Genomic DNA, 16,414 nt, shown 5'->3' on the forward strand with positions numbered 1-16,414 from the left:
TGGCAGCGGCTGTGGTGGAGCAGAGGGGACCAACCGTCCATCGTCGACCGATCGGAAAATTTACGATTATGGGCTCCCTGCTCTCTGAGATGGTTCCGAGTCGAAATTGGTGCCGCTCTCTCGTTCACATCGAGTCGACTCCCATTCTGAACTTCGAACTCACTTTTCTATTTCTCTTTCATAAGCACATTATGATGGCCGGCCGACACAGGAACTGCAAGCTTTAAGCACCACTCACGCTCACTTAACTGTGTGTAACTTTTCGAAAACGAATGATTTTTATAGAAAATTCACTTAAAGTTCGACCAACGACCGAACATTGACCGTTTTGGTCGAGCTCGAAGACAAACCTATTTGCGTGCGCACTTTCCTATGTTTACTAGATCGGTTACGGGATGTTCGGTGCCCTGGCGTTGCTCTTGACAACTGATCCTAAAATGCCCCAAAGGTTGCTTAATTATTTGACCATGATATCCCCGGCAGAAAATTAACAAATTAATGCTGGACCCGCCGTGGCTTATCTTCATTAGGGCACGCAAAGTGCCGTAATTGTCCCTACTTTCGACACTCCCTGACCGGTTACTGTTTTGTAATTCATTCCTCTTTTATGTTTCGTAGGATATCAGAGCGTTATTCTCTTGTGAACGAATTAAAATGCACCGTTCGCGGCATTTGCTTAGGACGTGGTGGATGGAGACCAAACATACTCCAACGGTTTTCGGCCATGATGTAGCGCGGCATAAAAAAGAGTGATAGAATCACTTTTTACGGACACCACACCACCCTATACTCTGCCGTCCGTCGTCCGCCGTTTGGGCAGATGAGCTTATTCCCAGACGGTCGCGCGGACGTGAGATGATGGTCCACACCGAGATACAAGAAACAAAACGGGAGCAACCGAGGGGGCGTGCTCTGGACCACGAGAGGGCACGCGGTGGTGTCGCTTTCGCACTTTCGAATAATTCACGAATATGATCGCATAATTGCTCTTTTATGTTGCACCACCACCACAAGCACGTTTCCGCCTCACGTGGCCCATTCACGAATTGGCGGCTGTGGCCGCAAAAGGACCAAACGCAAAACTGGCAGAAAAAACGCGCATGGCTTTCGGTTTGCTGGCGCCTAACTCTTCACTCTTGGCGGTGGAATGGGTGCTCGGTGAAACGTGCCTGTTTGAAGTGGCCAGGTTCGGTGAGCGTTTCGGCATCGCTCGTGTGGGGAATTAGGGAGCCGGAGTGGCGAATGGTGTTTTTTTTGGGGTGTCTAGGAATCGTCCTAGGAGAGAAGATGAATGCATCCTTCATCTCCTTCCGGTCTGATGCAATCTCAATTTTATCTCTTCCGTATCGCAATTTGGGATTCCTTTTTTCGCGTCGTTTTCTTTTTTCACTCACTTCTATTAATTACTTCACCCTCCCCGGATGATCTGTCGGGTTTAGTAACCGGATAACCCAGGAACAGCAGGGTGTTTCATTTGGCCATGGTGTGGTTCGGTTTTATAATGGACTTTCTCTTCTTTCTCTCGTTTTAGATCAGAGCATTACGATAATTTGAAGAAACAGCAGGAAAAGTCGACGACCAACGGTAACGGTGGCAGTAACAACAACAACAATCACGTGCGTGTCGGTTACAGCAGCAATTCGGTGGTTCCACTGAAACCGAAACCTCGCCCGGATCAACAGGTTCCGGAAACGACATCGGCACAGGCCGCACCATCACCAACGCCACCACCGACGGGTGGCACTGCCAATAACGGCAGCGGCGCTTCATCGTCTGCCACGCTCGTGACGATCGAGCTTCCGTGGAATCCGATCATCAAAGCCGGAGCCCAGTCTCCAGCGGCCGCATCGACAGCACCGACCTCGCTTTCGTCACTACCGGCTGTAACGGTTGGCGCGGGAACGGCCGCAGCCGGCCACGGCCAACAGCAGCACCAGCAGCATCAACGCTCTTCCCCGGCACCTGTTCAACCGACGACCCCACTGCGTCCGGTGACCAGTGGTACGACGACGATCGTTCTGACCGGTAGCGGCACGGTTCCACCGGCCACGAGCAGCGATCGGTCGCTCAAGTGCCTCGAAACGCTAGCCGAAAAGGCGGGCATCACTTTTGACGATCAGTACGACTTCCTACCCACCGGCACGCTGGAGAAGTCCCAGAGCCCGGCCCAGGTGGCCCAGCAGACGTCGGTGCCGCTGCAACTGTCCCAGGAGCAGCTGTTCCAGTACCAGCAGCTCCAGGCGTACGGGGGCACGATCCAGGTGAAGCAGGAGTACAACCCGGGCCCGACCGGGCAGCCGACCGGCGTCGACCATCAGGCCCAGCAGCAGCACCAGCAGCAGCAACAGCAGCAAGCGGTCCAGCAGCAGCAGCAACAGCAACAGCAGCAAGCTGCGGCCGCCGTCCAGCAGATGCAAGTGCTAGCCGAGGCAAGCGGGGTGACCACGCCACAGAGTCCGCACCATGCCCAGACGCTACAGCAGCAAGCCGCCGCCCAGCAGCAACAATCGGCAGCGGCGGCTGCCGCTGCCCTCAACACGATGTCCCCGCTGCAGGCAATGACGACCGGGCAGCAGCTTTCGTCCGCCGACTGGCAACACGGCCGGATGGTCGTCCAGCAACCGATCTCGAACGCGCAGTACCTGCAGCAACTGTACGGGACGCAACCGATCGTGTTCCCACCGCTCGGTGGCCAGCAGCAGTTCCAGCTGATCACGGCCGCGAAGCCGTTCCAGGGCACACCGCAAATGCTGACCACGACCACGGGCAAGCAGGTGATCGGTACGACCGGTGCCGGTAACTTCAACAGCCCAGCGTCCTTTACCTTCTTCTCGCCCCTGAGCGTGGTCAATTCGCAGCCGCAAGCGCAAACACAAAACCTACTGCCGGCACTGAGTGCGCAAACAGCCGTAGCGACGGCTGCCGGCGGAGCGGGGACCAAAACCACCACACAGGCGGACGCCCAGAAGCAGCTACAGAATGCGGTTGCCGCGGCAGCCGCTGCCGGAACGGGCGGTGGGCAGAAGGTGCAACTGCAGAAGCTGGGAACGGGCCTGGCGGGAATGGCCGGAGCTGCCGGTCAGCAGAACATTGCCACCCTGACGCAGCAGCAAGCGGCGGCGGCCGGTGCCGCTGCAGCCGCCGGGCAGCAGTGTGTCCAGGTGTCGCAGTCCCCCATGCAAACGGCCCAACTGTTGAGCCCACTGCAGCAGCAGGGCGCACAGCAGATGCAATTCTCGACCCAGTGGCCTCTGCAGAGTCAGATCTGGTCCACACCGAACGGGTTTGTCGCGTCGAACCCGATCATTATCCGGGGCACCAATCCGGACGGTACGCCGAACGTGTTCATACAGAGCACTCCGCAAACACTGCAGCAAGCTCCGCAAACCCACAATCGTAAGTAGACTGTGTGCGAGGCGATGCGGGACCTTATGCTCATCACGCTTTTTTCCGTTTTAGAAGCACTTACACTGCCCTGCACCACCATCGGTCAACCCCAGCCGCAGCAGCAGCAACAGCAGCAGCAAGTACAACAGGGACCAACGGCTGGCGGTACTCAGAACACGGGCCAACCGAACGTTCAGGGCGGGCAGGCGGGACAGATCACGGTCGGTGCGGGCGGGGCACCCGGCATGGGAACTGCTGGGTTGACCGTTACCTCACTGCCAAATCAGAAAGCTCTCACCACGGCACTCGGTGCACCGAAGACACCCCAGCGGCCCCAGCTACTGCCACAGGGTGCGTCACCGATTCGGCCCTCGGTATCGACGCAGACGGCTCAAGCGCAGCAGAATCTGCTTAACAAGAACAAGATGCGCACCAAGCAACCGCTCGTACGGCCGGCTGGGCCAATCATCAAGACGGAGCTGGCCGCCAATGTGTCGACGGGTCAGAAGCTCGGACAGACCACCAACCAAGGCACGGTGACCGCCCAGCCACAGCTGCAACAGGTGGTTACCAGCAGTGGAAAGTAAGTTCGCTTTGGTTTTCGCTCAGGAACTCGTCCTCATTGGTGTTCTTTGTCTTTTAGGATGGTCTTGATGAATGCTGGTGCGACACTGAATCCTGCCGTGCTTAACATGCCCATACTGAGCGATGCCGGCAAGCAGCAGCAACACCAGCAGTTGCAGCTACAGCAACAAATCAAAACGGCTCAGCAACAGCAACAGAATGCGAACCAGCAGCCGCAACACATTTTGCTCCATCAGCAGCAGGTAAGGCGACACGGAGTAATTGGGTCCGTCGTACAAGTTCCTTACTCAAGCCCCGTATGTGTCTTTCCGTAGGCCATGTTACAACAGCAAGTGATGCAGCAACAGCAAGCGCAACAGCAACAAGCACAACAGGCTGCCCAGCAGCAGCAGATGCAGCAACTGCAGCAACAATTCCTTCAGCAAGCTGCCGCAGCCGGCCAAGCGAGTCAAACGACAGCTCAACTTCTGTCCAATGCGGCCCAGCAGGGCCAACTGGTGCAGGCTACATCCGCCGGTGGACCGCAACAGAACAACATCGTCCACCAGCTGCTCTTCCAGCAGGGACAACCCAATCAACCGGGGATGATGATCAACGTGTCGTCCGATGCGTTGTTACAGCAGCAACAGCAGCAACAAGTCCAACAAGCTCAGCAACACCATCAGCAGCAGCAGCAGCATCATCAGCAACAGCAACAGCAGCAACAGCAGCAACAACAGCAGCAGCAGCAACAACATCAGCAACAGCAACAGCAACAGCAGCAGCAGCAAAATGCCACTCTACAGCAAATGGCGGCGGCCGGTCAGCAGACGGGCGGAGCTAAGGGTCCAATGATCATGACGGCAGCGCTCGGTCAGCACGGCGGTGACCGTGCAACGATTGTTTCCCAGAGTGGTCAAACGCTTCATCTCGATCGTAACCTGCTGCCGGTGTCGATCGCCAGCATGGCCGGTAGCCCGATCGTGGTCACCAGCAACGGTACCACCATTTCGCCCATCCATCAGGCCAACCAAAGCAACACCGCCGGCGGAGCTCTCCATGCCGGGCAGCATCACTCACAGATTCTCGTCTCCTCAATGCCCAGCTCGGTGCACCAGGGTCAGAATCCGATCGTGGCCATGACATCGCTTTCCGCCGGTCCCATGCCGGTCGCGTCGATCATCAGCTCCGGTGCGATCCCTTCGATCTCGTCGAGCGCCACAACGACGACCGCTTCGCTCGGCGGCCATCCGCAAGCGACGCTCATTTCGTCCGCGGGGGGAACCACAAACACCGGTGGGCTGAAGGACAACGACACGAAGGCGATCAGTGTGGCGATGCACCAGCTGCAGCAGCTGTCTACGCCCCAGAAACAGCTACAACAGCAACAGCTACTGGATAGCATGAATGCGGCAAACATGCAGAACGCATATGCTTCGGCCATCGGTTCACCGATGGGGGCCACCGGCGCAACGGTAGGAGGCGGTGGTACTTCGGCGATGGTTGGTGGTACCATTATTCCCGTGTCGGCTGCCGCCGCTGGCACAATGGCACTGATGACGTCGTCGCCGGGTGGTAAAATTCTCACCTCGATGGCATCGATTGGTGGCGGGTCGCAGCAGCAAACCCATCACGTGTCCACGGCGGGAGGTGCCTCCTCAGCTGGCAAGCTGGCAATGTTCCAATCACCAACGGCACAGCAGACTGCTCAGGCCATTAACGCAGCTGCTGCTGCGGATTCGAAAGACAAGACAGCGACCAGTGACGGGGCCAGTAGTGGAAAAGGTAAGATTTGGTTTCCATTTCCGTGACTGTGCTTTAGCAGAGCGCAGAACTGAAATGTATGTTTGTTGACTCTCGTGCATGATTACTATCATCAAGAACGTTTTCCGTATTGACCGGAGGTACGACCCCACCATCTTTAATTCATGTCGATGCTTTTGACGGTAGCACCGATCCCACAGCACAGTAACCGCACGCATCGTTGCCATTGGTTACGAAGCCTGTTGACCTAATCTTAGGTGAAAGTCGGCCGAGATAGCGAGATCGTGGCAGCAAACTTCGCTCAGTCCTCCATTAGCAGTGGTGTGTTGACATTTGTAAAATTCAATGTTTTGCCCCTTTTTGTGTTAATTCTTCTCATCGAAATGGTAAATGATAAAGCAAACCGCGTCGTATGGCCGGCCAACGGCCATCCGGTGTGGTTTCAACCGTCTCATGGTCACGAACCTTCGTGGCGCGCAGCTTTATTTTAGTCGAACGATGAACTCTCCATCGCTGGCTCTTCGGCGGTGTTTGAATAATTAGCTTCAAGCTCTCGCGAATCCCCTCGCGCGGCAAACGTGGCCCCCCGCGTGCTTAGAGACCTTGAAAGGGAGACACGCGAATTCAGAACCCCCTCCGGCGGGGAGGAATTGAGTGATCGTTTTCGCGAGCAAATTAATTCGCCATTTTTCGCCTGCTCCAGCAGCAGGCAGCGCTCATAGTGGCGGCTCCGGTTGTGCTCGTTTGTTGCTGGCGCCGCGGGATCGGGTTTCCCGGTTGCGATTCCGGGTGCTGAGTGCACACTGTACGTGTGTGTGCGAGTGAAACACTATAAATCACTGAGAAGAATGCAAAGTCCGGAGCGAGCGGAAACACCGAGCCTACTAGTTCGTAATATTAGAGAGAAGAGCTCACTCACTGACGCAATAGAAGGAATCGCGCCGTCGCTCGGTGAGTTGGTCAGTGTATTAGTAGGCGCTTCGCTGTCACCGGCAGCAGGGCGCACTGTTGTGGCCACTTCGTGTTTGTTTGTTAAATGTACCGCGAGCGGTGCGATTATCGCCATCCGCGCGTCCGCGAGAGGAGAGTAAAGAGCGCGTGCTAGTCAGTCAGCCAGTCAGTCAGTCAGTCGTGGTGTCGTTCGTTCATCGCCGCCGTGTGCGCGTCGCCATGTCGCATTTACTGCCGTGTGGCCATATTTCATCGACGCACGGTTTGGAGCTGGATTTAGATACCCAAGACAGCAGCGGGTGGCTTTCGAGGTGCGTTGTCGTTTCGCGGCTCTCGCGGCGATACCGATGATGACGATGGGTGGAAATTCTGTGTTCGAGTTGCCGCCGTGTGCTGGAAAGAGTAGCGTGATTAGAGTGTGATTGTGCGTTCGACAAAAACACAGAGCGAGCGAGAGAGAGAGAGAGAGGTGAAAAACGATGCAACAAACCGCTTACAATCCGCCGCTCCAAGTGCAAGGGCAAGGTCACGACCAGCACAACAATCCTAGTGAGTAGCTAGCGCGCCCCGCACGGCGGTTGGTGGTTGTTGGTGGGGTGACACACTGATCGATATTTCGAACGACTATCCCTCAGCAGCAGCCGGCTCAGTGCAACATTTTGCTTTTCGCTCGGTTACGGTTAGGGGAGAGAAATCACGAACGGCCAGTGGCTCTCTCCAGGGGTGGCAAACGGCACGTGCTTTGCTGTTTGGTTGGCGGAAAAGGGAAAAAAGCCTGATTCACCATGAACCACCGCGCGCGTGGCACACTACCAACGACGTCACATCATAATCTGTATGGTAACAAGAAAGGGATGCGCTGTCTCGTGACGTCAATGGAAGGGTGCATTGGTTGCCGGAAGTGGTCACACCGCAACTATTTGGGGGGTTCCGTTGCTATCGCGGCAACCAAAACCTGCAGGATCGGTGGTTTGTGGTGTCTTCGCGGGTGCTGTGGTTGTGTGTGGTGTGTTTTGGTTACGGTATTCTGAGAGAGAGCGAGCAAGCGAGAGACTCTCCGGAAAATCATGCTTAAACATTTCGCGCGAATTTCATCGTTCGGTGTTCACCGCCGTTGAGGTGTTGGTTGCGTTTCGGGAAAATTGTTTTTCCAAATTTTGGATAAACATTCTCAAGCCCTCTCGGGGGGTTTTGGATCAATAGTGATGTGAGCACATCCTTCTTCGACATCCTTCATAATTCGAAAAGCCGCTTGTACAACAGAAACGGTTTAAATTTAAAATATTTCAAATCTGATACTCTTCGTATTGCTGCGCTGCGAATTGCAAACATCTCGAATCAATCAAAGCTACCTTGGCGATGAAGAGCATTACGGTCGGCGAATGATGGCTGCTACGGCGTTTGCAATTAATTTAGCTTTTGACACAACACACACATACACACTATCGCGCCCCGCGATCACACCGCGAGTCATTAGAATCATGTTGGTAGTGGCTGCTCGGCGTGTGTTTAGTGTAACCGCGCTCCCATCCCAAACGGTAGTGAGTGTGCGAGAAGAGCATCATCATTACGCCGGCATCCAGAGATCTTCACCCTCTCTCACTATCCCTGTCTTATTTTACCTTTCACAGTTTGTTTGGTTCTCTCCTCTGAGCCTTATTTTCCGCGAACCGCGAGCAACATCACGGTTGACACTCGCGCGATTGCCAGAGGTGCAAAACAGATGCACAAAGAGTCTCCTAACGGAAGCAGCGCACTTTTCGCGGCTTGCTTTCTTTCGCTTCCGCGATCGGTGTCAGGCGCGTGCGGGGCACACACGGTTCACTTTGATCTTTACGCGTGAAAGGTTTGCATCCATCATTGTCGATGATTTTGACATTTGTGGTCGCCGCCACCGGCGACTAGATCATCGATCATCGAATCCCAGGCCGGGCAACGTTTTGTTGGGGATTTATTGAAACTTCGTCTTCCACTGTGGATCACGATCGTGTCCGACTCTCCACTCTTTGACCGTATTACGATTACTGATCCGTTTCTCTCTTTCTCCCTCTCTCCGCTCTCGTGTTTTAGATTCCGACACCGCGATGTCGGCAGCAGCTGCGACGGACGGTACTTCCGATGCGCAATTAAATGGCTCCACGGCGATGGATAGTTCGGCGACACCATCCACGAACGGCGGAAGCGCGGGTATGCTGACGACGGCCGGTGGTCTTCCACCACCGAGCGGTGGGACGGTGGCAATATCGACGTCAGCCGCGTCGTTGGTGCCAGCGTCGTCCTTCTCTTCGCTGCCGGGAGTGGCCACGCTGAGCAACGTGTCGGCGTCGGGTTCGTCGCTTGCCGCAGATCAGCTAAAGGAAGGAGCCGTGGCAACGTCGGTCAGTTCCTCGGTGGCCACGGCAACCAGTAGTAGCAGTCCGGTCAGTACGACTATGACGAGCGGCGCAGCATCGACCGCGATCGCTACCGTCACGGGAACGTTGGCCGTTCCGGTGAGCAATATCGGTGCGAATGGTGTCCTGTCGACTGGTGGTGCCGTCACAACGGTCACCACCGCATCTTCGACCGCCACCAGCACGACATCTTCCGTGACGACGCAATCGACGTCCTCCTCGATGGGATTGCCACCACCGACGCCGACGAAAGCCGGTGCCACCACGGACAAGGGAGGCATCCCGAAGGCCACCATCAAACCGAACGTCCTGACGCACGTCATCGAGGGCTACGTGATACAGGAAGCGAACGAACCGTTTGCCGTGCAGCGCCAGCGCTATCCGGAACGTGACAGTTCCGATGAACCAGCGAGTAAGTGGCCGTTGGGCAAGATTCTTCTCCACCATGCCCGGGACGAGCGAATACTAATCAGTTGTCCATTATTCCTCTTCTTTTGCAGAAAAACGTTCCACAAACGAATCGAACTCGCCACTGGCGTCATTGAATGCCACCGGTGGTAGTCCAGCCACTGCTCCCGGTGGGGACACCGCCAACTGTGAGGTGTGCGGTAAGCAGGAACTGCGCAACAAAATGAAACGGAAACGTTTCTGCAGCGTGTCCTGTGCCCGTTCGGCCAAACAGAACTCGACGGAACGAATCTCGACGCCACCGGTGCAGAACGGTAACGCTGCTGTTCCGATGGTGGTCGATCCACCGCCAGTAATGAACGGAGGCCTAACGCTTCCAGCGCCGTCGGCCGCATCGATCGATACGGTTGGGCTTACCGGTCCACAGTTGGCCATGTTGAACACAGCGCAGCCCACGGTGCGGCTCGATATGTTGAAGGATTCTTTGGTGCTCCCGGCCACCGGTGCCCTGCTGCTACAACAGCAGCAACAATCTGCCCTGCTAACGACGAGTAGTGCGATGGCGACAACGCCGCCAGTGGGCGGAATGCTGCTGGCCGATGCCGCTAATGCCCCAGCGGGGGCAACAACTCCGACACCGACCGGGTTGGCGGCAGCCGCTGCCGCTGCAGCCGCCGCGAACGCTGAAGAAGGGTCCTCCATTCTGCGCTGGACCGTGCAGGACGTGTACGAGTTTATCCGAGGACTGCCCGGCTGCGCTGATTATGCCGAGGACTTTGTAAACCAGGAAATCGACGGCCAGGCGTTGCTGCTGCTAAAGGAGAACCATCTCGTGAGCACGATGGACATGAAGCTTGGGCCGGCGCTCAAGATTGTGGCTCGGGTGAATCTGATGAAGACGACCATACCGGAGCAACCACCGTCGTAGATCGTTCAATGGCCACCACCGTAATCGATAAGTTGTACATAGCGCAGGGTAGCGAAAGAGGATATTGTTGTGTGTAGTAGGGCTATTATAGTTATTATTTGTGCGAACGAAATGGCCTCTCTCTGGCCAGGCACTCGTAGGTTATTTATTATATTATGCTTAATCGTTATTAACCCACAGCAAGTGGGTTGTCGGCGGGAACTGAAAGTGTACGCGGTAGTGCGCTGGCCGATTGTGAGGGACACACCTCGTGATCGACTCACGACAATATATTCGCTGTAAGATATCGGGGGAGAGGACACAGCCCTATGTTGGCGTGTTGTCGCAAGATTTCTCTCACTGTGGGGCAACCTGCAGCAACAGGACGTAGGATTCTAGGGAACAAAACTCACGCGTCAATGCGAATGACCACAGAAATGCAGCGAAGGACGTCAAACCGAATCATACTATAAAAAGCGTTTATTTTGATATGAGAGAAAATTTTTCATTTGTCTAGTGCAACCTACGAATCATCCTATTTGATAAAAGAAAGTAATCGTAACACGTTGAACCAGCGAACGGATGAGAAGCATATGTGGCGCAGGCTCTTCTGCTGTGTAAATAGTAGTGCGTAAGTAAGGAGGACTATTCAAGGAACTGAAACAAATAGTAGTAGTGCGCTAGGTGAGAGGCAACCCTGAACGCTTGTAGAGCGAAACTCTCAACAAGCAGTGGTGTGCGTCCTTTTCATGTACAATATAGTGGGTAAGAGGAAGCGTAAAATGCAAATTAATATAAGCTCATACACCAGCGGAACACGCTTATCGCGCGAAGCGAACGAGAACTCAAACTTGTTCGTTACAAACTAAAACAGAAAGAAACTCAGTGTCTTCTTTCGTTTGTAGTGCATTTATGTATGACACAGTGGACACATCAGTGGCAGCTGGCGAGGACATTATTAGTGTGCAAATATTAGGCCGTCTGGTGGCGGGGGAAGCGTTTTAGTTCAATGCGAAACCGAACGTGTTTTATCTGCCGTTTCATTTCTTATGTTTTGGTATAAATAAATATCAAAGGAAAACTTTTAAAAAGTCGACTAACTTCACTTTAGTTCTATAAACCTACGAAAGAAATGTTTAACATGAGGTTTAGGAAACTTTTGGGAACTGAGCTACTTTATCATCTGCATTATGTGCCTTTTGTGGGGAAATCAATGGACTACGCGCTAGCTTTTCAACACCCGGTCGCGTGCGTGCACGATTTCGATTTGTTCGGATTGGCGATTCCTGGTGTCCGGTTTCCCAAAACCCGACCGAATGGAACAGGGTCGCATGAATGGATGTGGTCCGTCTGAATCACTCATCTCTTTCGCTCCTTCCGAGTCGATGATCTTTGTCTGATCTCTCTTTCTACCTTTCTGTCTCGTTGGGAATGTGCGCTCATAGATATTTCTGGGGTCATACTTGCCAAATTGTGTTACGTACGCTAGCAATCTTTTTCGAAAGTAACAGGGGCGCATGAGTACGTAGCATGTCGAGTGAAGATCGCACCGACAGCCGTACTCGACGGACTGAAAGTAATGGACCAAGAGTGAGTTTAGAATTCCAATTGAAATTGAAACAAATAAAACGTTCGTTGTGTGGCTGGTCGCTCGGAGCTCCAATTAAACCACATTTTAAATATGGAAATTGTATTACCTATAGTGAAGGGCCCACACCGTTTAACATTTGTTTCGCATCGTAGTCCATAAATTTTGGCCAGTAGTGTGTCACCAGATAATTGAGTGATTCGTCTCAGTCATACTCGATTACGGTGATCGGTGATCGATGGCGAAGAAACAGACATCTCGAACATCTCCACCAACTGGTGACTCGGACAGCGATCACAGAAAGAGAGAGAGACTCGGCCTTTCAAGGGAAGCTTTAGGTCTTTTGCCGGAATGTTTGCGCCATATGCAAGTTAGCACTCGAAAGGGTTCCAATCGTTCGAACTAATATCACACTCTCCCAAACGGTCAGCGAAAGATGAGTAACTTCGAAATACAACAAAACAGTTTAATGGCTGCATCAGGTTCGAGCGGTCCTGTCCAAATTTGCAACGCAAAATTTGCCCCCCGAAAGGTGCTTGAAGAAGCTTGGGGTCACTAAAACACTAAACACCAATGGCCATTACCGGTCATTCGCTCACTTATGGTCGTCCGTCGCGGTTACGACATCCGCGCGTTTGGGAACGCGCGACACTCTGCCCACCCGCGGACGGCTTCCATCGTTCGGCGCCAACACGTAATCATTAACACCACGTGAGAACGTGCGGTTGAGACAAAGAAAGTGCCCTCCGCCGCCAGCCATCCGCTTGTTCACCCTCCGGCCTGGCACGCACTTAGCTCAGGTGCTCAGGTTTCACGGCGTGACCCGCGGCGGCGGGGCGTTGGTCCCTAACCCGGGGGCGCTCCGGTGAGAATTGTGCAACGAGCTGGAACGCAGGTAGTAGGGTTTGGGTGCGCCACAATCGACACCAGCCGTCGGCTTAGCGGTTGTTACGGCGTGCTGATGTCCCCGGGAGCCAGGCGGTGGAGAACGGTGGAATTGAACCCCGGCTGGAGCCGAGATGGTGCTGCTGGTAGTGACCTCGACTGCGACGGGTCCCGAAGTCTTGATTTCGTTTCATTCATTCATCAAACGGACCCGCAAAACAGGTCTGGCAGGTGTTGGTAGTATTACCCGCTGAATGCCGTCGAAGGTCACAAGGTGGTAGCCAGAACATGCTACTTCTTGATTAGCATAGAATGGGGCTTTTGGGTGGAAAATGATTCGCTCTTCGTCTAATCTTCTAATCGCTCGCGGAGGCAATCCTAATTAGAGCTTTGTTTTTGAGAGAAATGTAAGAAAACCTTTGAAGGCGTTGAGGGCCAATTTGGGGCGGGTTTAGGGAACTGCCTTTTTGGACCTCCATGTCTTCTAAGGTTTCATATACTCTCAAACTGCGTGTCACGGGTCAAATCGATACAGCATTTCGCTCCAGTTCCGAAGTGCGATCCAAAACCTGATCTGGATATGGCTGCGCTTTGGTGCGGACGTCCGTTAAATCTGTTTCCGTTTGCGAATTTTTGGTTAATCGTGTGAACCGCAAATATGTGCTTAATTCGCGCTGACCACTTCACGGTTCCCGGCAATGGTCGTGTGAAAGTTTTTCCATTTTTTCTCTTCGGCCGGGTCCCAGGCAAGGCCAACCAAGCGGTGCGCCAAGTTTGTTGTGTACGCCGTGGCAAGGACGTGGCAGGAAGGAAGAGAGCATTTATTCGCCGATCCTCCGCGGGACGGGCGGGGAGCAGTTTGTGGTTTGAGGTTACGGATACTTTCCGACCATCATCATCCGTCCGTCCGTCCGGGCGAGGCGATGACGGCATGCGGGAACCTGAAACCAAACACCCAGACCCAGAGGACGGTCGGCTCTCCGGGTCTTCGGATAGGAGAGATCGGTTCCTGTGTGAATTTTCCCGAATCCCGAATCCCAGGCCGTGCGGTTTGGCGAAGTGGAACTTTTCCGTGAGGCCACACGAGGGAAACAAGGGAATGACCGGCACCGAACTGGCGAAGAAGTCTGCCATTTAATAACCTTTCCGGGGAGCAGTGGCCTGGTGGTCCCCCCGGCGGGATGGGTGAAGTGACCCCCGAAGTAAAATTGTGTTTGTTCCGGGTGTTCTTCTGTCGGCGCGGCCTTTTCTGGGGCGCCCTTCTTGGGACGGAGAAGAAAAGCTGACCGTATTTACCCAGGACTGAGGCTAGGAAATGATTGATTACTAAAAATGGACACCAGTATCTTGGGGACCCAAAAGCTCCCAGCGCCGGTGATGGCGACGACGGTGGGCTCTGAGTTTTTCAAGGTTTTCCCCGAAAAAGACCGAAGTTCAACGGTCCGAACCGAAACCGTTAGAAATGGCTGGCTCTATAAATTTGCCAAAATATACTCGGCAGTAAGTTGCTCCGCAGGGAGTGAATGAATATTCATTTGTGTAGCGAAAGTTCACAGGAAAAGGTTGAAATTGGCATTGAAAGTCAGCAAATTGTACGTTGGGGTAAAGGTTTTAATAAATCATCACAAAACCGTAGCGCTGCGTAATGAGATGGATGTCTCACTCTCGAAGTCTCTCAACTCACTTTCATCGACTCACCAAATGAAAGTAAACAAGAAGTTGATAATGGAACGAATTGTCGCCAAGAATTTCTGTACACTACAAGTTGTCAGTTTGGTATTGAAGAGTTTTCAGTTTTCTGTCGTTAATCATACGCAACGAGGGAAAATATGGCATCCGAAACAATGGTCATTATGTGTTGTTCTTTTTTATTGTCAGATTAGGGCCCTCAGGTAATTTATGAGCTTTTCTGCCAAACAAATATTTTTACGGGTTCAAATTTTCATAAAAGTTTACGGCGCAAGTACGTTTCGCAGAGGTCATGATACAAGAGTTGGCCAAATGGAGCAACCCTGCTTGGGGTGGGCCAATAGATCATCTTTACCGTTTTTATGGCCGTTTTTGCACGGTTTATGGTAGAGTTTATAGTAGCATTTCGACCGGGGTACCGGTACACATTTTGGTATTTAAAAATTGGAAATCTTTGAACTGATCCTATATTAATAGACACAGGTTGTGACGTAGAGGACCGCACGTAAAATCTATCCAGACCAGGGTTATGAACGGATGGTAACAGGTGAAAGTTGGCCGTCCGATTGATTAACTGTTCGATTTGTGTATTCCTCTTGGACCATGCCTTTGCATATTTGGCACCATTCTTTGGCACTTTTCCCCGGAGTTGGGCCCTTCCTGGGGGCTGACGTGCAGAATAATCCCTCCAACTGCACTCCCGCCGCATCATTGGGGCCACGATCGGAACGTGACCAACTGACCGCATGGGGAACTGCGGCCACCCGTTCACAGATGATTGGTATTCCGGGACACAGCTCGCCACGCCACACCAGAACGTGGCTCGGGTCGGTCCCCGGTGTGTCCTACATGAGCCGCTACTCGGACCCGCGAGGGCTAACGGTTCGCTGTGAAACCGACGGATTTCTCAGGGACTCGCGACTCGCCAGTGTATGCAGGTGCGTTGGCTCGTTTGAAACCTCTGGCCGACTATTTGCTTTCGGTGTCGGCGACTGTTGATTCTCCGAGGCCCATAAAACATGGCTCGCGTATCGTAAATAGTAAAAAACGTTTGTGATTTTTTCTCGGCCCGACCGCTTCTCACATCGTAACGTTCGGGCCGCCGTTGCCGGTTTTTCGATCGGTGCGCGATACGATGAATCGGGAGATCTTTTCCTGTCCATAAAACCCCGCGCGGGTTGGCGCTTCTCGGGCCCAAGATTAGGATCTTGCGCTTTCGGTTTCAGCGGGTCGTCGTGTCTCGTTTGTTTGCTGATTCAGTGGCCATCGTTCAACGTCGTTAGGCCATCGCTGAAAGCTAGGCCCTGCAATGCAGGAAGCGACGCTGTCAAATTTTCACATCGTTCACACCAGGTAAAGGGTGACCGAGGCCACCAGGGTCTCCAGTAATTGGTGGTTTTGTGCGAAATGCCCACTGTTTTCGTCACGGAGAAGCTCCGAAGTCAATCTGACTGGCTGTCTGACTGTAGGTCCCAAAAAGAAAAGAAAACAATGATTATTGCCAGTGGCTAGGCCAGTCTGGAGCCCTCACCGCGCGTTTTAAAGAGGTTCTCTTAGACGTTTGTTTCCAAACACGGCCACAACCTTTCGAGGAGAAAATTTAGTGAAAGCGCATTGGAGCGAACCATCCCGGAGCAAGCCATTTTCCACATTTTTCTACTCTTTGTTTTTCAAATTGAAGATTTTCAGACAACGATTTTGCGGCCGCTCGTAGTCGGGGTTTTATGAAAAGGAAAAGGTTGCCCAAGCCGGTCCGCGCTCATCAGATCAAATCTGTTGTAAATGGTCCGGGAATTGGGGCCTTTTGGAAGTAAACACAACGCATTCGGACGTTGATGCTCGTGTTTCGGTTTGTAAGCGTCAGGGATTATTTTGTTG

The 16,414-nt window shown here is 53.3% G+C and overlaps 1 protein-coding gene across 1 annotated transcript; it reads left to right on the forward strand.

The window, feature by feature from the left end:
• Positions 1–437: 437 nt before the first annotated feature.
• Positions 438–11,444, forward strand: LOC131211885 (polyhomeotic-proximal chromatin protein-like). Its single transcript, XM_058205549.1, has 8 exons — positions 438–448; positions 1,532–3,396; positions 3,460–3,970; positions 4,031–4,214; positions 4,287–4,610; positions 4,674–5,736; positions 8,737–9,471; positions 9,560–11,444. Exons 1-8 carry the CDS (start codon positions 438–440, stop codon positions 10,393–10,395), a joined length of 5,529 nt encoding a protein of 1,842 aa, XP_058061532.1. The 3' UTR covers positions 10,396–11,444.
• Positions 11,445–16,414: the final 4,970 nt, after the last annotated feature.

The sequence above is a fragment of the Anopheles bellator genome, chromosome 2 (assembly GCF_943735745.2).
Source record: "Anopheles bellator chromosome 2, idAnoBellAS_SP24_06.2, whole genome shotgun sequence".
NCBI lineage: Eukaryota > Metazoa > Arthropoda > Insecta > Diptera > Culicidae > Anopheles > Anopheles bellator.